General features: G+C 35.4%; 1 protein-coding gene across 5 annotated transcripts in view; it reads left to right on the top strand.

Annotated features, from left to right (window-relative positions):
* gry (trafficking protein particle complex subunit 11 gry) overlaps window positions 1-22,987 on the top strand; it is a 107,273-nt gene that overhangs the window by 46,406 nt on the left and 37,880 nt on the right. For all 5 annotated transcript variants that reach the window (XM_069813055.1, XM_069813053.1, XM_069813054.1 and 2 more), the window contains exons 12-13: window positions 5,804-6,006; window positions 15,928-16,257. In XM_069813055.1, coding sequence (XP_069669156.1) covers window positions 5,804-6,006; window positions 15,928-16,257 — 533 coding nt within the window. The remainder of the gene's footprint in view (window positions 1-5,803; window positions 6,007-15,927; window positions 16,258-22,987) is intronic.

Here is a 22,987-nt window from a genome sequence, read left to right as displayed (position 1 = left end):
TCAATTTAAGCAAAAGTAACTACCAAATATTTTCACTTGGTAAAAAAGAAAGAGAATTCAATATCCAATACAATGGCCAACACCTTCCTAGGACTTATGAATCCAAATATCTTGGAGTTATTTTCGATAGTAAGTTAACATGGAGCAACCATTTGAAATACATTTCTGAAAAAGCTCGTAAAAGATTCTCCCTTCTAAAAAGACTAGCAGGAAAGAAATGGGGATGCTCTAGGAATACTTTGAACACTACATACAAAATGTTTATACAGCCAGTGATAACATACTGCGGAGAAATTTTAATTACTTCCCTTTCATAAACGAAATAGAATATGTTCAAAACCAAGCTCTCAGACTCATTACTGGTGGAATCAAAACAACTCCAATAGATTCTATGAGATTCCTCACTAATATTAACGGCATCAAAATGACAATAGAAGAAAAAGCACTGATTCAATATGAAAACTTATCAGATTACCAGGAAACAATTGGCATTCATACAGTCCTCTCTGTAGATTGAAAACTCAAAAAAGTTTCAAATCCATTGTTCAAGAATTAAAACAGAAAATCAATATCCCGAATTTAAAAGAAAACCTACAAATGAAACCAAACCCTTTAACTCTATTAAATATGGAATATAATCTAAATTTAACAGAAGAAATACTGAAATCAGAAGTAAACACTGAAATACTAAAACAATTGTCTTTAGAGACAATTAATATTAGATACCCTCCACAAAACTGGCTTCATTTATACACTGACGGATCCTTGATCTCCAGAGAACAAGGTGCCGGTGCAGGTGTTACGTGCTGTCTCTTCTCTATAGATCTCTTGGGTATGGAACAACAAGTTTTGATGGAGAAATCATTGCAATAAGTGAAAGTCTCAGGAATCTTCTATGCCACATCAGTAAATTTAGGAATGCAGTTATATTGTCAGACTCCAAAGCAGCTATTCTATCAATAGTCTCTAAACACACACCTTCATCTCAAACAGCAGAAATAACTAAAATGCTCTCTCAATTAATATCACTCAATAAAAGAATTGTATTGCAATGGATACCATCCCACTCTGGAATCCTGGGAAACGAGAATGCGGATGCCTTAACAAAGAAGGGCAGCACTGCTACTTACAGACTTGTTACTAAATCTACATATTACTCCGTGAATCATAATTTTTATGTTTCATCATGAGTGAGTGTAAGAGAAGACCCTACGACCTAACTCCGCCAGTATAAATAAATAATAAAATGAGTACAATTGAAATGGAAGTATGTATTTTTTCTTATTTCATAATATTTGGTAAAAATTTCATATTATGAAAGAATCTTCATATTTGTTCATATTTCCCAATACCAATCTTCCTTTGATATACTCGTATTTCGTATCTACTGGAAAGGTTTGGAGACGAGCTTCGTGTCATTCTCCTGTCATCTCATTATAATGTTAAAAAAATTCCAGCTTACAATTTCCCTCACATCAGAAATGTAATTCAACTTAGAAACACTAGAAAAATTCCAAGAAGATCTAGGTGGACATTATCTGGAGGCAGTGGAAAATACCCTTTCCTCTCCTCCTCCTCCTCCTCCTCCTCCTCCTCCTCCTCCTTCTTCTTCTTCTTCTTCTTCTTCTTCTTCTTCTTCTTCTTCTTCTTCTCCTTCTTCTCCTCCTCCTCCTCCTTCTCCTTCTCCTTCTCCTTCTCCTTCTCCTTCTCCTTCTCCTTCTTCTGTTGTAATTAGCAAACAAGATAGAGAATAGGCCTAATGTTGATAGACCACCAGCATGATCTAGGGATAGCAACCAAGACTCATGCTTCGAGGTTTCTCCAAATGTGAGGTATTTCTATGGCGAATTCTCGAACTCATTTTGTCAAAACAATGTCTCACCACTTCCATCAGTGCATAGTTGATACAGCACCATTAAATGACTCATTCGAATAGAAAAAGTAATGATTGATTGCTTTTTGGTTGCTTTTATAATTATATGATTAGAGACACCATAAAATGGTAAATAAAATACATCTAAGCAATAGTTTTTATTGTAATTAGAGAAAAAATCGTTATTTAAATATGTAGTTCGTGAAAAAAGTCTGTATTTAAATATTGTTATAGTTGTCCAATGGCAGAATCTGGATTTAGTCGTTTAGTATCCTGGCCTCCCAGTATAACTGGACGATATTCTTCTGATTTTGGTCAGAGTTGAGTTTGAGGCACTTTTTAGGAGGATGTCATCCATCATAGAGTCTTCTACTTTAGTATTTAAATATGAAATTCGTGAAAAAGTAGTTACTTAATTATAAAAATCGTGAAAAAAAATCGTTATTGAAATATGAAAATCATGAAAATGTCGGTATTTAAACACGTAAATCGTAAAAAAAAAAAAAAGTTTGAATTTAAACATGGAAATCACTTAAAATTGTTAATAAAACACTCATTCCCCTACTGTTTTCCTTGGTATTAATAAGGCCGGTTACACACTAACTAAATAGAGAAAAGTATAACGTAAATATAAAAAACATTAGGCTGCTTTGCTACCAAATTATCAAAATTTCTTAGTGTTCATTGTGTACTGTTGCTGAAAATGTGCATTGTGTATGCGCTACACCCAGATTGTTCACAGCTGAGCAGCCATGCTTTCCACATGATAGAACATTAAAGACGAACCCACTTTTGTACTTATTTTTAATGTTTCATTATCGAAAATAAAATAATAGAATCTCGTGACTGATTCAGTGATATTCGTAAAATAATGCTTTTAATGCAAAAAAAAAAAAGTCCAAAATCACAAAAAATGGGAAAAACGAACAAAATTCGTGACAAATCACGATCGTAAAATGTGTCTACAGAATGAGTCTCGTTCATACCTATAAAAACTTTAACTCTCTGACTCAATTAGCAGAAATTTGTGCTAGTCTCTTTATTTAAAGAATTTCATTTCTGAGATTTGCAAAAATATATTGCCTTTTATGATGGAATCAAGAAAGGACAGTAACTATCATAGCCAAATTTTAATGTGATCGTGAAATAATCAGTAAATTTTCACCTCAAGCTTTCTTCTTCTGGGGCAGTGATATTTTATATGCCACAAATCTAGGATCTAAACCTTCCAATTTTACTCCCCTTTTCAAGAAAATCGTGCTAAGAATTTTTATTTCTCATGTTCAGGTTTGAACCACTGAACTTCAGATCAAATAGTGAGTGCTATAACTACTCAATCACCAGTGACGTTGATAAAGATACATATATCATCATCATTATTGTCATCATGAACTTCTCTGTTTTAGACCATGTGTCTAAGATAGTTAACCTTAATCCTTCCATCCCTGTTTTGGTCTTCCCTGATTTCTTGGTCCATATGCTGAAGATTTTCTCATTTTTTAAACATGGTTCTTCTATTCTTGTTGATAATTTTGGATTTCTTTGGTTAAACAAGAGATTTGTAATTTTTGTCAGGTAGCTGTATTTCTTTGATGTTCCAGTCTCGTTATTCCCAATAGCGATATCAGAAAGCACATCTGAGCTGCTTCCATTTTCTGTGAATTTCGTTTGTTTAAAGTCCGGACATAATGTTGTGCAGTCATCAGTATCCACTGTCATCTGTTTGCCAAATAAAGGTATTACTTACTTACAAATGACAAATGACTTTTAAAGAACCCGGAGGTTCATTGCCACCCTCACATAAGCCCGCCATCAGTCCCTACCCTGAGCAAGATTAATCCAGTCTCTAACATCATATCCCACCTCCCTCAAATCCATTTTAATATTATCCTCCCATCTACGTCTCGACCTCCCCAAAGGTCTTTTTCTGTCAGATCTTCCAACTAACACTGTTTATGCATTTCTGGATACATCTATACGTGCTACTTACTTACTTACTTACTTACTTACTTGTGACTTTTAAGGAACCCGAAGGTTCATTGCTGCCCTCACATAAGCCTGCCATTGGTCCCTATCCTGTGCAAGATTAATCCAGTCTTCATCATCATATTTCACCTCCTTCAGATCCATTTTAATATTATCCTCTCATCTACATCTCGACCTCCCCAAAGGTATTTTTCTCTCAGATCTTCCAACTAACACTATATATGCATTTCTGGATACATCTATACGTGCTACTTACTTGTGACTTTTAAGGAACCTGGGGGTTCATTGCCATCCTCACATAAGCCCGCCATCGGTCCCTATCCTGTGCAAGATTAATTCAGTCTTCATCATCATATCCCACTTCTTTCAAATCCATTTTAATATTATCCTCCCATCTACGTCTCGGCCTCCCAATTAACACTCTATATGCATTTCTGGATTCGCCAAATAAAGGCATATGTTTAAATATACCTAGTTATGTCTGTCCATCATAGTTTAGGAACTGGCCTGTGAATCTACACCTGGATTGCATGTTCCACATATTCTTATGTTTAGAAAGTAAAAGTTGTGTGATTGGTTGATTTCCAGTTCAGAACACTTGATAACTAAATCATTGCCTCTTATCAACTGAGTGCAATTTATTTAATAACCATTTTAAATTTGTGTATCTCATACACATAGATGGGCGACAGTTATTCCAATTCTGATGCTGTGAACCTATAAGATTTTTAATCAAATGTTTCCACTCTTTTCTATGAGACACCTCCACTATCATTATCTTGGTCACACTTGTTACCATAAATTTAGAATGGAATAATGACAGACCTGAATAGTGAATTTTGTCTTTATTTAGCTTTGTTATGAAAAAAAGAAATTCTATACATGCAGTAAGTGTAGTACATCGGACTAATGACATTAATTTCTCATTTGGTAGAAGCTGTACTTAGGATTATTAGGATCTAACTACCATCACCCTCGGTCAGATTTGAACTGTAATACTTGGGTTCAGAAGAAAGCACGATAACTACTAGACTACAAAGGACAACTGAAAGAAATTTTAAGAGGAGAAAATATATTTAAGGAGAGTGAAATTGTGATGTAAAGAGATAGGTTTGGAAGTAAATCCCGAAAAGACAAAGTATATGATTATGTCTCGTGACGGGAATATTGTATGAAATGGAAATATAAAAATTGGAAATTTATCTTTTGAAGAGGTGGAGAAGTTCAAATATCTTGAAGCAAGAGTAACAAATATAAATAATATTCGGGAGGGAATTAAACACAGAATAAATATGGGAAATGCCTGTTATTATTCGGTTGAGAAGCTTTTATTATCCAGTCTGCTGTCAAAACATCTGAAAATTAGAATTTATAAAACAGTTATATTACCGGTTGTTCTTTATGGTTGTAAAACTTGGACTCTCACTTAGAGAGAGGGACATAGGTTAAGGGTGTTTGAGAATAAGGTGCTTAGGAAAATATTTGGGGCTAAGAGGGATGAAATTACAGGAGAATGGTGAAAGTTACACAACACAGAACTGCACGCATTGTATTCTTCACCTGACATAATTAGGAACATTAGATCCAGACGTTTGAGATGGGCAAGGCATGTAGCACATATGGGCGAATCCAGGAATGCATATAGAGTGTTAGTTGGGAGGCCAGAGGGAAAAAGACCTTTAGGGAGGCCGAGACGTATATGGGAAGATAATATTAAAATGGATTTGAGGGAGTTGGGATATGATGATAGAAAATGGATTAATCTTGCTCAGGATAGGGACCAATGGCAGGCTTATGTGAGGGCGGCAATGAACCTCCGGGTTCCTTAAAAGCCAGTAAGTAAGTAAGTGAAATTGTGATAAGGTTGCATGTCGCTTCCTCTTCATTTTGTGTTTTGTCAATTTGCTAATCATATGTATAATTATTCATTACGGTATATTTCAGAAATCAATACCAGACCCAGAGCCAGATGTTCCAGAAGACGAATTGAAGCATGTACAAGATGAGTGGTTTAGTGTTATCAACTCTGAACCGCTTTCAGTGTCCGTGGATATGAGTAATATCACTGCATGTGTGGAAAGTAAAGCAAGATTCACACAGTCACACTACAAGGCAGACCAGTTCGTTGAAATTGAAGTATATATCAGGTGATGTAACCCACTATTTTCCCTTACATAAGGTGACCCAAGAGAGAAGGTCAATATTCTGGGTGATCATAGTATCGGCCATTTTAAACAAAAAAAGTTCATATGAATATGTGGTCTGTACTGCATGGTTGTCAAGGTAGAACTGTTTGAATGTAACTTTTTCTTTCTCCCAAATGACCAAGTCTGAAGTATGCAGCCGAACAAAGGTCTATGGTTCCGAAATAGCTCTGATTTGAAATCAGAACACTGTGTGACATAACTGCACAACATAGACCCTTATTCAACTGTACATTCGTAATAAGTTTGCAGGTTTAATGTTTAGAAATAATAATAATAATAATAATAATAATAATAATAATAATAATAATAATAACAACAACAACAACAACAACAACAACAATAATAATAATAATAACAATAATAATGGCTTTATTTAACCTGGCAGAGTTAAGGCCGTAAGGCCTTCTCTTACACTCAACCAGGATTAAAAACTTGCTTACATAGTTGACATGAAACTGGATCAGAATTAAGTAATTACATACTGATACAATTTAGGTACATAATGAGATCAAAAGAGGTAGTTACATAATTTACCTCATAAAATAAAAATAAACATAGTGGCATACATATTAATGTTGTTAGAATCAAATACGAATCACATAAAAACAGAAGCCGATAATTCAATAAAAAATGTACACAGTAAAAATAAAAATAAACACATTAGTATACATATTAGTATTAGATTACAATTAAGTAGGATTTACGTAATTAAACCAGAAACCGACAATTGAATAAAATGTACACAAAAAATAGATTAATAATAAAAAGACAACACAGTGGGATACATATTGGCGTTAAGTGATAAACACGATTTACATGATTACACAATAAAAATAAGAAACAGAACAAAAATAAATAAATAAATAAATACAGTGGAACACATTCCATTAAATATTTGCAACGCGTTAGGTCTGGCAACTCATCATAAGATATTTTTCTAATTTACATTTAAAGGAAATTAAAGTTCGGCAGCCCTTGACTTCAGGCGGCAGAGAATTCCAGTGATGAGAAGTAGTAACAGTGAAAGATGTAGAATAAAGAGATGATGTGTGGAGTGGTATTTCTAGCGTGATGGTGGTAATAATAATATAATTACGAGAATTGTTTGAGAAGTTCTCGGAATCACCAACAGAGGTACAGAGGTCACCGCTAGTGCAACCCGGTTCTCGTGTAATGATAAGTCATCCTTCATGAGTAAACACATGACATATCAATGCCTATCTATTGTTGTTCCCGTGTAGTGATTTGTGAAGATGGAAAAAACCAAGATTCGAGCAGTGATGAAATACTTCATAAAGAAAGGTATAAAATCAAATGAAATTCATGCCGATTTTAGAACACACTGGGGGACTCTGCTCCTTCATATTCAACTATTGCCAAGTGGACCAACGAGTTAAAATTTGGTTGAGAGAGCTTAGAAGATGATCTGAGTAGTGGTCGGCCAAGATGTGTCATCACTACCCCAGAAATTATTGCAAAAGTGCACGAAATGGTCTTGGAGGATTGCCGACTGAAAGTGCGAGAAACTGCTGAAGCTGTAGGAATGTCACCTGAATGGGCATATCACATTTTAACTGATGAATTGGTATGAAAAAATTATCTGTTATAGTCCGGGTCAGCTTACTTCATACCCTAAGGGTGAAACCTAACCATTTTTCCCCCATTACTATATACGCTAGTGGATTATGGTGATTTTCTAGTTTGCAGGTTGAATTTTCTTTCGCCAACTTCGTATCAGTATTAAAATGAATACATAATAGTTATTTTATGTGTTGCGAAGTGGTTATAATTCAAGACTATAGTCAGGTAAATTTTCGGAGTTAGTACTAATAATTTCACCAAATGCCCGAAAACAGTGAACGAACTTAACACTGAAGACTAACCAACAACCCATGCACACTTGTGCGCATTTCTTCTTTATTATTACTAATGATTTCATGCGATCAAACAAAATATATTCTTGGGTTAGGTCTCGTGAATCAATTGTTAGTCAAACCAATGAATTTCGTATTATCGGACAAAATACTTGATATGTTGATCCCTTTCCCGTATGGTTTGCCTACGAAAATATATTACAAATTATTGAATTATTTAGGATAACCTTCCAACATAAAGTACGGTGAGTAAATAAGTCATTTAGTATGTAAGATCTTGTGATATCTGGTAACAGTTGGCAACACTGACAAGATGGCAATATTTGCTGTTTAGGAACTGTTCTTATGTGACCCTCACTATAGATGGGTGAATCTGTGCTTCAGTGGCTGGTCATGATAATATCTTTGAAAAATATTGGAGTGCAAGAGGTCAAATGACTTTATTGTCAAACGCCTGGCATTAGAAAACAACAACAACAACTATAGATGGGTGCCGCGACTGTTAACACAGGATCAAAAACACATCAGAGTGCAAATGTCTGAACTATGTTTGGTCCATTTTCAGAAAAATCAACAAGATTTCTTCGTCGGTTTGCAACCACACATGAGAGAGACATGGGCCCACTACTATACCCCAGAAACAAAACAACAGTCAAAGCAGTGGAAACATGTTTATTCTCCACCACCAAAGAAAGCAAAGGCAATACGGTTGGCCGGAAAGGTCATGGCATCAGTTTTCTGGGATCTGAAATGGATTCTGTTGATATATTCTTTCCACTGGTCAAACAATTATGGGACAATACTATGCTAACCTCCTGGACCAACTACAGCAAAGATACGCGAAAAAAGGCCAAGTTTAGCACGGAAGAAAGTCCTGTTACATCAAGACAATGCGTGCCTGCCTACATATGTCGTTGCCAGGCAAAAATACATGAACTGAGGTACGAATTGTTGTCACACCCGCCTTATTTGCCTGATGTGGCTCCATCAGACTTCCATCTCCTTCCTAAGCTCAAAATTTTCCTTGGTGGATGAAGATTCTCATCAAATGAAAAACTGATAGCCAGAGTTGACGAATATTTTGCAGGCCTGGAGGAACCTAATTTTCGAGATGGAATAAAGACATTGGAACATCGATGGACCAAGTGCAGTAGTGTACAGCGAGACTTACTTACTTACTTACAAATGGCTTTTAAGGAACCCGCAGGTTCATTGCCACCCTTACATAAGCCCTCCATCGGTCCCTATCCTGTGCAAGATTAATCCAGTCTTTATCATATCCCACCTCCCTCAAATCCATTTTCATATTATCCTCCCATCTACGTCTCGGCCTCCCCAAAAGTCTTTTTCCCTCCGGTCTCCCAAGTACAGAGAGACTATGTTATTTTTTATTTCATTCCGAGAATTTTTCAAATTACCTTTGAGCCATGTCTGTACTGTATACCTTTATTATGTTCAAATAAACTATAAACGAATATAACGTTGTAGTACAGTATTCATGAAGCAAAAGAAATAATAATATAAAACATAAAAAATAATTACTACACTCTTACCACAGGAAAATGTAACAAGTTAAAGAAAATAATATGCATTTCTTTTTATTGATATGGCTTATATTGTTTTGTGACAGTGATATATTATCATCATTGTCTTGTGTTCATAGGTATCATTTGCCCCCCTCCCTTCTCTGAGTTTTGCCTTCCCCTTGTTAACATTAAAAAAATAATAATAATAATTGAGTAGTGCTACTAAAAAAAATGTGAGAACTGTACTTTCAATATTCACTCCAAAGCTGCAATCCAGTCCATTAGCTCAACTACATCCCCTAAAATGGAAAAAGTAAAAGAAATTCATTGCATGGTAAAACAAATTCAAATGCTAAATAAAAAAGTGGTCTTCCAATGGATCCCGGCCCACTGCGGACTGAACGGTAACGAGAGAAAGCAGATATGTTAGCAAAGAAAGGAACTTATATCAACTTAAAAACAAATTTCAAGTTCCAATATGAATCAATAAAGCGAGTCATAAAAAGAATAAGTTACAGTGAACAGGCAAAACATCAAAATTCAAAATGGAAAGAATCATTCAAAGATCCAAAACTAATTCCTGATCTACCTTGAAAATCTGAGTTTAGATTGATTACTGGTCATGATTGCCTCAGTAAACACCTCCATCGTATTGGAGTACTGAATTCACCTAAATGCTTACTGTGCACCAGAGAAGAGGACATGGAGATGGAGCACCTGGCTAATTGTGAAACTCTTAGGACATTTGTGGACCTTCCATCAAAATATTGGGAAGCAAGAAGGATGATGACTTCATTGTTAAATCCAGAGCATTAGATACACACACACACACACACACACACACACACACATATTCACTTTTATAAACTCTTAAGAAATAAAAGACGATCTAGTTAATGACTTTGCTCAAATGAAACTATGGCATTACCCTTTGCTACATTAGTGGTTTTTTGTTGCCTGTTTTAAATAAAAGTATAATTATTATATTTCGTTGAAATTAGAATTTCTTTATCAATGAAATTGTATGCATTCATTTGTTCGCACCTAAAATACATAGTATTAACAGCAAGTGCATATAAGTTATGTATCTTATAAGTAGGATAAGAAGTTAAAACTACGCCTATGTACTGTAAAGTGAGGTGTATTTATAGCACATCAGCCCTGTTAATTACTTAAGTAATAAAAATATTTAAAAAATTGAGAAAAATAATGAACTTTAAAAACATATTCAGTGCTTCTGATGTCATGTTTAAATTTTTATAGCTACTTTTACCCCAGTATACAGTATGGAAAATAGTTTATTTCAGAGAAAATAGGGCGGGAATATGTCATGTGATATACCCTATAAAAAATAAAATCTTCCCAAAAAACCATGCCTCCCTTCTCAAGCAAAACTGAAATGACGCCCCAGTTTGTGTTAAATTTACACCAAAGCTACTCCCAAGGGAACCGACATTTGTGTCTAAAGACTCCATATTCTCAAGACCAATATTTCTCAATCTTTTTGATGATGAGATCCTCCCCTTTTCCTCACTTTACTTTAGTGCATCCCACTGGTCTAAGGTGTGGAGTAGAATGTAAAATATAGTAATATTAAATTTAAAAGAAAACTTTTAATAATAGTATTATTATTATTATTATTATTATTATTATTACTTACTTACTTACTTACAAATGGCTTTTAAGGAACCCGAAGGTTCATTGCCACCCTCACATAAGCCCGCCATCGGTCCCTATCCTGTGCAAGATTAATCCAGTCCCTATCATCATATCCCACCTCCCTCAAATCCATTTTAATATTATCCTCCCATCTACGTCTTGGCCTCCCCAAAGGTCTTTTTCCCTCCGGTCTCCCGACTAACACTCTATATGCATTCCTGGATTCGCCCATATGTGCTACATGCCCTACCCATTGCAAACGTCTGGATTTAATGTTCCTAATTATGTCAGGTGAAGAATACAATGCGTGCAGTTCTGCGTTGTGTAACTTTCTCCATTCTCCTGTAACTTCATCCCTCTTAGCCCCAAATATTTTCCTAAGCACCTTATTCTCAAACACCCTTAACCTATGTTCCTCTCTCAGAGTGAGAGTCCAAGTTTCACAACCATACAGAACAACCGGTAATATAACTGTTTTATAAATTCTAACTTTCAGATTTTTTGACAGCAGACTAGATGATAAAAGCTTCTCAACCGAATAATAACACACATTTCCCATATTTATTCTGTGTTTAATTTCCTCCCGAGTGTCATTTATATTTTTTACTGTTGCTCCAAACCTATTTTTAAAAAGGGGGACAAAACCAACTGTGGTAACTTTCGAGGAATATCACTTTTGTTGACGTCGTACAAAATTTTGTCCAATATTCTTTTGAGAAGATTAACTCTGTACGTAGATGAAATTATTGGGGATCATCAGTGCGGTTTTCGGCGTAATAAATCGACTATTGATCAGATTTTTTGTATTCGACAGATGATGGAGAAAAAATGGGAGTATAAGGGTACAGTACATCAGTTATTCATAGATTTCAAAAAGGCATATGACTCGGTTAAGAGGGAAGTATTATATGATATTCTTATTGAATTTGGTATTCCCAAGAAACTAGTTCGATTAATTAAAATGTGTCTCAGTGAAACATACAGCAGAATCCATATAGGTCAGTTTCTATGTGATGCTTTTCCAATTCACTGCGGGCTAAAGCAGGGAGATGCACTATCACCTTTACTTTTTAACTTCGCTCTAGAATATGCCATTAGGAAAGTTCAGGATAACAGGCAGGGTTTGGAATTGAACGGGTTACATCAGCTTCTTGTCTATGCAGATGACGTGAATATGTTAGGATAAAATATACAAACTATTAGAGAAAACACGGAAATTTTACTTGAAGTAAGTAAAGCGATCGGTTTGGAAGTAAATCCCGAAAAGACAAAGTATATGATTATGTCTCGTGACCAGAATATTGTACGAAATGGAAATATAAAAATTGGAGATTTATCCTTCGAAGAGGTGGAAAAATTCAAATATCTTGGAGCAACAGTAACAAATATAAATGACACTCAGGAGGAAATTAAACGCAGAATAAATATGGGAAATGCGTGTTATTATTCGGTTGAGAAGCTCTTATCATCCAGTCTGCTGTCCAAAAATCTGAAAGTTAGAATTTATAAAACAGTTATATTACCGGTTCTTCTGTATGGTTGTGAAACTTGGACTCTTACTCTGAGAGAGGAACATAGGTTAAGGGTATTTGAGAATAAGGTGCTTAGGAAAATATTTGGGGCTAAGCGGGATGAAGTTACAGGAGAATGGAGAAAGTTACACAACACAGAACTGCACGCATTGTATTCTTCACCTAACATAATTAGGAACTTAAAATCCAGACGTTTGAGATGGGCAGGGCATGTAGCACGTATGGGCGAATCCAGAAATGCATATAGAGTGTTAGTTGGGAGACCGGAGGGAAAAAGACCTTTAGGGAGGCCGAGGAGTAGATGGGAGGATAATATTAAAATGGATTTGAGAGAGGTGGGGTATGATGATAGAGACTGGATTAATCTTGCACAGGATAGGGACCAATGGCGGGCTTATGTGAGGGCGGCAATGAACCTTCGGGTTCCTTAAAAGCCATTTGTAAGTAAGTAACTGTTGCTCCAAGATATTTGAATTTTTCCACCCCTTTGAAGGATAAATCTCCAATTTTTATATTTCCATTTCGTACAATATTCTGGTCACGAGACATAATCATATACTTCGTCTTTTCAGGATTTACTTCCAAACCGATCGCTTTACTTGCTTCAAGTAAAATTTCCGTGTTTTCCCTAATCATTTGTGGATTTTCTCCTAACATATTCACATCATCCGCATAGACAAGAAGCTGATGTAACCTATTCAATTCCAAACCCTGCCTGTTATCCTGAACTTTCCTAATGGCATATTCTAAAGCGAAGTTAAAAAATAAATTGAAAATTTGTTTACACAATACCATGTGAGTTTTGGTGATTAAAAGAGTAGAAATGATTGTTATGTGCATTACTGATTCCATTACGGGTAGATGTAGCTTCATCAGAGAATAATATTACTGAATCAGTTGACAAACTTAACAAAGTCATCGTTATTTATTTTTTTTGGCTCCGGATTAAGCAAAGTCTGCCTTATTGGGGTCCGGATTAATGAAATTTTACTGTAATAATAAGTGGCACCACAGCCTATGAAGGACCAAAGCTGACCAACTCACTGATGGCCTCATGTCCACATGTCTCAGCAGAGGTATATGATCGAACCAGAACAAAGGTATCATGTGGATAACATGATGATCTCCCCAGCCATTATGATGATTTTTGTAACTGGTTTTTGCTACCTATCATTGCTCCCCAAATTCATCACAATGCTGAGTGGACACAGGTCCTATATATTGGCCGAAATTTCATGAGAAAATTCCTTTCCTATGGGGACTCAAACTGTTGTTGTTGTTATCTAATGCCAGGCTTTGGCAACGAAGTCATTAGCGTTCTTGCTCTCCGATATATCTCAGGGGACTCAAACTTACATGCATTCTGTAACACGAATCCTGGGCAAGATATTGTGGCACCTGTCTGGAACGTTCTGCTCGTGTCTAGTTGCCTCGGGAGTGTGCACGCACATCCAGCGGAAAGGAAGGCGCTGGGAGATGAAGCTCGAGCTTCGGCAGGCACTGAAGTGCAGTACGGGGTGAGGGGAAGGAAAATTACGAGACGACACGAAACTGAGGGAGCAGGGGGAACATCTAGAATCGTATCTCCCTCGAAGGTTTGCAAAGCCACACATCGAAGCTTCGAGATGTTATGGTTTAGTAATAAAAGCGCGAGCAGTCTTCGGAGCAGTTAGTTAGCCTTCGGTCAGCCTTAAAGTATTGGACAGTGGTCCTGAGTTCGATGTGCAGTGAACTTGAGTGAGTCTTCGGAAGTCAGTCTACATGTGAGTCTTTGAGCGAGCAAGGAAGCCAGCCTTCGACACCGGGGTTCGACGTGAGAAGGACCACAACTGGGAAGACCGGAGTTCGATGTGTAGTGAACTGTATCTGGAAGGCTTGGGTTCGACGTACAGTGAACTTGAGTGACCTAGAAGAAGTAGCCAAGGCGAACGAACTGTGAACTGAGAACTGACAGTTTTGTTCTGCACATGGTGCTTTGTGAACATTAGTTGAAATTAGGAGTACATTGTTGTTCTTCTCAATAATACACGTGTATTGTCATTGTCGCTGTGTGGAGTGCAATAACAACTACTGTGTTGCTGTGAGTGGAATACACGTTGTTGATGGGTGTGTAGTTAAAGGTAGAAATAAAAGTCACATTGTTGAAATAAAAGTTACAATATCTTAGACCACGATGCTGTGGCACAGGATATGATATTATTTTATATTGTATTGCATCACATCACATTTCATTACGTTCTATCTGATCCTATCTTATCCACCTATCATATCATATCTTACTATATTACATTACCTCTATGATATATAGGGTGATTCACGAAGAAAGGTAAAAAATTTATGATATGATTTCTGAAGTCATTCTGAGTGAAAAACTTCATATGAATAAGGATACATTTTCGAACGGTTATGGAGATATGGCTGTTTGATTTCACAAAAGTTCTTAGATTTCATTATTCTAACTGGCACTTATAGACAGATAACAGACATATTCACATATGCATACGTATCTAGTATTCTAGACATTGGATTCGATGTTCCACACATTTTCAAAGGTACCTCTTCTTGTTTCAAGACACTATTGCACTCAGATGTGAATCACACAGGTTTTGAGTGAACTGATAAGTGTATTGCATCATTGACCAGATGCCATGTCATCTGTGTTTACATTCTAAGTAACAGTACCGACTCCTGTGCTGCATCATTCATTGAGCTCAGTGACCTGGTCTCACATCAGCAGCATATCATAACCCATATGCTCTGTAACTGTTCGAAAACAGAGCCATATTCATATGAACGTTTCGACTAAGAATGACTTCAGAAATCACAACTCAAATTTATGCCTTTCTTTAGTGAATCACCCTGTATTTATTGTTTCTTATCAGAAGTTTTGTATGCGTGTAATTGGATGTATGAATATTACTCATATTTAATTTCTCTTTTTCAGATTTATAAACAGTTAAGGCTAGTTCACAATAAATCGGGAATGGAAACGACGAGAACGAGAACGGAAATAATGTTAAAATAAATGTATTTAAATGTGTGCAAATGCTCAAATAAATGTATTTCAATGTGTGCAAATGCTCACATTTAAATACATTTATTTTAACAATATTTCCGTTCTCGTTCTCGTTCTCGTCGTTTCCATTCCAGACTTATTGTGAACCAGCCTTTAAGCATTTGAATTTCACGTAACTAACAATTTCTTGCATTATTGTAGATAACCAATCTTAAAATATAAAGCACTTTACAATTATTTTTTTGCCCATACAGGAGCTGCTGTCCTCATCCTTTACAGTTCAGTCGAATTTCAGTAACTGTGAACAATCCCAGTTACAGTTCAGAGTTTGTTGTATGTGAAAGCAAACCTCAAGAAGGTCCTGCCTCGGACAATCCACTTCTGCTTTTCCATTGCAATCAAGTGAGGAGTTACGTATGTAAGTTCCTTCCAGTTGTCCAGGATGTTGGAAAGGAAATTCAAATTGGTTCCATTCTTGTACAACTTGGTTCAGACAAGGAAAGAAGTGTTGTTTTGCGTTTCACTGGTACTGGAACAGAAACAACAGCAAACGAAGGATTGCATCCTGAATTACAGCACTTTAGGTAACTGTTTTAAACTCCACAGATTTAAAGAGATATTAAATTAGGTTTTATAACCACAAGTATTATCTTGTCATCCCTGAATAACATCTGCAGTTTAAAAGAAACATTAAGTAAAGAATTCCAATTTCAGTTATCATCTCATCTCATCTCATCTCATCTCATCTCATCTCATCTCATCTCATCTCATCTCATCTCATCATCTCTGAATAACTGTTATAGTTAAAATAATATGTGTGTTATATAACGAATTGCAATCATAATTGTCATGTTATCCTTTGAATTACCTCTTTGGTTTAAAATGAATGTTATGTCACAGTCTACTATAGGCACCGTGCATGGGTCTGAAAATCGTACTGGTGGTGCCGCAAAGTGTCTCAAATTCTAATTAACTGCAGGCTCGCAGTCATTCACTAGTCATATCTCATATAGAAATTACATGCGGCTTTCTGCCGATAAAAAGTTGTAATATTAGTAAGAATGGGCCGTATTCATAGACATTCTTAGCGCGGGCTTCCGGTGGATGATCAGCGTTTTTAGTATTCATAAACCAGTGTTAGCGATAGGATATGATTTTAATTCTGTACAAGTAACCAGTGGATAGCCGGGGCTAGTTTAGCACGCTCGTAGCGTGTGCTGCGAAATGTCTATGAATAGCACCCAATGGGTTCATTCATTCATAATGTTCTTTCACTGTAAACCCAGCAATCTCCAGTCTTTATTTATTTAGTTATTTAATAGACGCAGTGGAAAGTTTAGTAGAAGGGTGTAAAAATGTAACTACAGAGTTCATATAATATCAGTGTAGTTGTTTGATATATACAAATATATTTAAATCAGATTTCAGATCATTGAATGAGGGAGAACAGTCATATTACGAAAACATTGATATGCTTATATTTGATGTCATAATTTATATGTGTATAATGTCGCTATAAATTACATATTTTAATGTGATTTAACTCTAAAAGTAGTCTTAATATTACACTTCCTGAATAATGGGTGACTGCAAATAATATTCGCTATAGCACAACACTTATGAACAATATCATCAACGTACTACCTCTGAGTGAGGTTCTGACTGATATGTACTGTACATCTATTATCAGGCATTACATCTCACTTTACGATGTGTTGGAGGAAGAACAATATTGTTTGTATGGATCCGAAGTCTGACTAGTGTAATATATAGCTAGTCTGCGATGTATGCATTGGAGGGGAAAAGGAACTGGTCACCCTACCCCATGATCTTCTGGCCTAGTTGCCTCATAAGTGGTGCCTTGTTGGTATCACTTGTGAGGTTCAGACTTGTCTTCGGACAGTTGACTAAACAACAACAACATACGGAAGTAGTTCAATTGATAGTTTGTGTAAAATGTTATATATATATTTTTTTTTTTAATTCGCTGAATGCAACTTTCGACATGAATTCGAACACTGGCAACGCTGTAAGTAGTTTAGACTTCTTCAGCTGTTAGTTTGCCATCATGCAGATACGGTGGAGTAACAACAATGATCCCTTTATCGGAGAGGTTTGTTTTCATTCCGGGAAAACCTGTCTTCATCACCACCTTCTAATAAAGTCAATAATCCGCAATCAGTTGTTATGCATGTGTCATTCGATCTGCATTCGTAGCATTTACATTTGAAGGCCACCATCTGATCCACATTGGGTGGCTGTTCCACTTTACTTCAGTACAATTTTATTAATTGTCATTCTGCATTTTGGGTAGTCTACTTTTTTTTTCAATATTGCGGGCATTGTTTCCTGAATACTTTCTCTGCTAGGCCAAAACCCAAAATTACAGTAACCATTGTGGATGTCAGCAACATTAAAGTGGTGGTAAAATACATTATTATTATTATTATTATTATTATTATTATTATTATTATTATTATTATAGTTATACAATGAACTCCAAACATCACACTCATAGCAGAATACGACAATCCAGTTTTCATTTTAATTTGAAAATATGAGTAGACGATTTTCTTTAATAATCTTACTGTATGATTGTGTTTCAATTGACAGCAATATTAACAATATAGCCTATTCAAAATCACAAATGTCACTCCCATTAAGTCTGGTAGTTCTGTATCATCTTTTATTGAAGAATAACCTTGGAAACCTTGCATTCCATTAAACTATAATTATTTGTTTCTGAACTCTTGTCATAACATTTTCTTATGTGACTTCAGTTCGGCATGTAATGGAATGGACACTTGAGTAGACAATTCACACAATTCAATTGTGAAAGAAAAAACAAAATCACTAAGAATGGTTTAATTTACTTCTGCCTGTATTACTACTTCATTTTTCGAAATAACACTTGTTGTGCATTCACTTTCCATAATACTTAAATTTTCATATTTTCTTCTTCTTTTTGCACCTCTTTCGTACCTTTCCGGAGCTAGTTCAGATGAGGCAGTCTTTTTCTTGTAAACTTAATCATTTGGAAAAATACTGGGAACGGTACGCTAGTTTTGGGGATGTTCTGATCTCGTTTCCCAATGAAATGAATACTGCAAGTTCTTATTGCGAGTGTTGGTTCCCAAGGTGAACCATCAGCACTTGAAATCAAGAATTAAATATCGATATGAATACATTTAAAAATAAATATATTATTATTTATTATTGCTAATATTATACATAATATATATAAAAGAGCTCAGCAACTATGTACTATGTTTTTACTTTTAAATATAATAACACATACAACATTGAAAATTAAATTATAAATTCCTGTCTTTGATAACTTAATGATTATTTATAAACATAATATAATATATACATTCTATTTTTTTACATTACTATATAATAATACTATCATTACAAGCAGTATAGCGCTATTTACTTTCGTCTACGTACTGCTTGGATCCACAATTAGCATCGTTCCACTTCAGTTTTCTGCTTTGGGAGTGAATAAAAACAATAACGGTTGGTGTGTTACTATAAGCATTACTGCATCCAAAAACACATCAATTTGCATTACCTTTCCGATTTTTAGGATCATCCATATTTCTAATCGAGCTGAAACGTTATGTATATTCATATGCATCAAGCACAACTCTATCTCTGCTGTCCTGCAGTTAGTAACAACAATCGCCACCAGAGGAGCTTGCACGGTGCCTATATACAGTCACGAAGCTTAAGTTGTGAGGGTGCTAGAAACAATAGACTGTGCCGGTACTATTTCGCATTGTCTGTAATGAGGCGATATTAGCGATCCTAGTGGTGAGCAACGATCTATGGATTCATATTTACTATATATTGAGCTTCATGACTGAATATACTAGATTGTGGTTATATAAAGAATTAAAATTACAACTGTCATCTTACCATCTCTGAATGACCTCTTTCGTTTAAAATGGATGTTATATAAAGAATTAAAATTACAACTCCCATTTTACCATCTCCAAATAGCTCTGTAATTGAAAAGGAACCATAAATAATAAGTACGAGTACAATTTTACTTATCTTATTATCTCTGAGCATTAGTATTTAAAATAAATATTAAATTATTTAAATAGGGAACCACATACATAATAAGTAAAGAAAATGCTGTTATTACTATGATATTTTGTTATACACATATAAAAAATTCTCTAAGGAACACAGTATTTTTCATTTAATTCTCAAAGAAGAAACTTACTACATGACATGCAAATATTATTATGTATTATTTATGTATAGAAAAACATTCTACAGGGTATGAAAGTGTGTAATAATGTTAAAAACACGCATAACCTATTCTCAGAATGAAAAGATTAAAGTTTTAAAATCTCAGTGGTTTGAAATCTTTACAATATTGCTGTTTTTCTCGCATTCACACAAAACTTTTGTCATTAATAACGAGTAGCACTACCTCTTGCATTCAGTACTGCTCGACACCTTCTTGGCATTGAAGATATGAGATGAAAGATTTCATCTTGACCAATGTTCTGTCAGTGAATTTGGAGATGTGCGAACAGCTGATCGAGAGTTTCAATGTTTTCAATATCCTCTAGAATTCTTTTTTGAAAGTTATTCCACAAATTCTCGATTGGATTAAGATCCGGGGACTAAGCAGGCCACCCTAGAACTTGAATATTGTGTCTTCCCAGCCATTGTGTTGTTGTTCTGGCAACATGTGCAGTTGCATTGTCGTGCATTAGAAGGAATTCAGGACCAATTTCTTCAGTGATGGGAAAGACTACAGGCTGCAATATCTCTTTAATGTTCCTTAGTGTTCCTTAAACTAAAACGAGGTCAGTCTTTCTGTATGCCATTATTCCTTTCTATATCATGGAATTTATGAATTTCCTGTACATATCTTAGTCTTTCAGTTTGACCTGGCTGCCTCCATATGCGTATTCTTCTGGAATCTGGATGTAGAACGAAGCATGATTCATCAGTTAAGAGAACTTGACCCTGTTGATCATCTGTCCAATCTTCATGTTGCTGACATCACAAAACACGAGATTCTCGATTACCACGTCGAATAGCTGGACACCTCAATGGGTGACGGGCATTAAGACCTCTCTCTTGCAATCTGTTCCTAATGGTCTGGGTTGATACAACCACATTCCCAACATTCTACAAAGCACTTCTTAACATGTTTACAGTTGAAGTCCTTTCTCTCAAGGCTCTTAGGCACAGAAATCTATCTTGTACAGCAGTTGTAACTCTCAGTTTACCTGGATGTTGCTCTTTTTGACTACCAAATTCACCATATCGACTCCACAGTCTGGATATTTCGCCTCTTCCAGTATTCAGAGCCCTCGCTGCGTCAGCTTCTGTTCCAGCATTTTCAATTATACCAGTTGCTCTGAACATGTCATCGCGACTTAAATGACGACATTGAGCATTCATTTATACTATTTTTTAATGTTTTACATTGTTGAAGTTACCCGAAATCTCCGTTACAAATAAACTAATCACCCTATCTGACGCACTAAATAAGAAATTCCAAAGTAATAATCAGTCAATCAATCTTCTTAATGTATCCAGGTGTTTGCTGACAACATAAACTCCACTATATTCCTCTGTAGTCTATTCAGTTGTTGTTTTTCACGAGAAATGAGGGGTATTTTGATCGGTGTTCATTATAAATGCCTATAGCTAGTAGCCAGAGGTGGGGTGTGATCAATATATACTGCAGGGCTGTGTCTTCTGCAACTGGTACTGATGATTTTAATTTACTTAATTTGTGGTTTATGGATGGACAGTATAGAAGAATGACAAGTAGGATTATCAGAAATGTGAAATCGGTGTAGGTACAATTGTGTGACAATGTGACCTGTTCTAGCTTTTGTTAAAAATGTTTGAACATGTCTGGGCAAGTTTTTATACATTTCCAGGTCATTTGGTCTCTTTTGTACAGACTGTAAAATTTTTCCTTTGTCAGAAGAGAGCCAATTGTTGAGCCATAGGTTTATAAAATGAGACTTTACTCAAGCAAAAGCACTGGATAGAGATATCACTTGAAGAGGTCTTGGTTGCAGATATGTTGCCTGTTTTGCAATATTATCGACTTTCTCGTTTCCAGGCATACAACAATAACTAGGTATCCATTGAAGTATTATTTCCTTTTGGAGTTTTTTTAGTTTACTTAGTTGTTTCTGAATTGGAATAATTCTATGTGCGTATAAGTTTGATACTGTACATATTTAATTGTGAATCTAGAAGAAGAGCAGATGGGTTTTAGAAAAGGGCGCTCATGCAGTGAAATATTTTTAGTATAAAGAGAATTTTAGAGAAACGACGAGAAGTCAATCTAGAAACGCACATAGCTTTCGTTGACTTCGATAAAGCTTTTGATTGTGTAGAACGATCCAAATTATGGAAAATAATGTATAATATCCTCCACATTTGATAGAAATAGTAAAATGCCTCTCCACAGATACAAAGATAATAATAAACACAGGAACATCGAAAACAGAAGAAATAAGAATAAATCAAGGACTCAGACAAGGTTGTAGCCTATCACCTAGTCTCTTCAACATATATCTAGATGACTTAATTAAAAAATGGAAAATGGAGGTGAATCCAGGTATAAAGATTAGTAAAGATACATTTTTAAATATTCTAATGTTTGCCGATGATGTAACATTAATACAAGACAGTGAAGAAAAATTGCAATATGCCATTCACAAACTACACCTACTAGGAAAAGAAGACTATAATTTGAGCATATCAACTCATAAAACTAAAGTAATGGCCCACAGTGGTAAATTTCCAATTCGTACAAAAATAATAGTTGATAATAAGCCCATAGAACAAGTATCTCATTTTGATTATTTAGGTTGTAACATAACTTATGATGTAGATAGAGATATTGACAACAAAATAAGCAAATTTCAGTGGATATGCGGAACAATAAATAGAACACTAAAAAATAAAACTAGAAAAGAAAGAAAACTAAAGTTCTATAAAACTATGGCAGTACCTGTGTTGACATATGGAAGCAAATCATGGATAATTGAAGAACGAGATAAAAGTAAATTACAGGCTGCAGAGATGAGGTTTCTTCGCAGAGTAAAGGGATGTACAAGAAGGGATCTGATAAGAAATGAGGATATCCATAAAGAATTAAATATATACAACATAAACGATAAAGTTGAAGATTATAAAGAAAAGTGGAAAGAACACCTGTCTCGAATGGATAATGAAAGAATTCCAGCACTGATACAACAATACCAACCTAAAGGCAAAAGAGATGTCGGACGTCCTAGGAAGAGGTGGAACTGAATA

This window comes from Periplaneta americana, chromosome 16 (genome assembly GCF_040183065.1).
Source record: "Periplaneta americana isolate PAMFEO1 chromosome 16, P.americana_PAMFEO1_priV1, whole genome shotgun sequence".
Classification (NCBI taxonomy): Eukaryota; Metazoa; Arthropoda; class Insecta; order Blattodea; family Blattidae; genus Periplaneta; species Periplaneta americana.
Note: the sequence above shows the minus strand (reverse complement) of the source record. Positions and strands in the feature narration are given on the sequence as shown.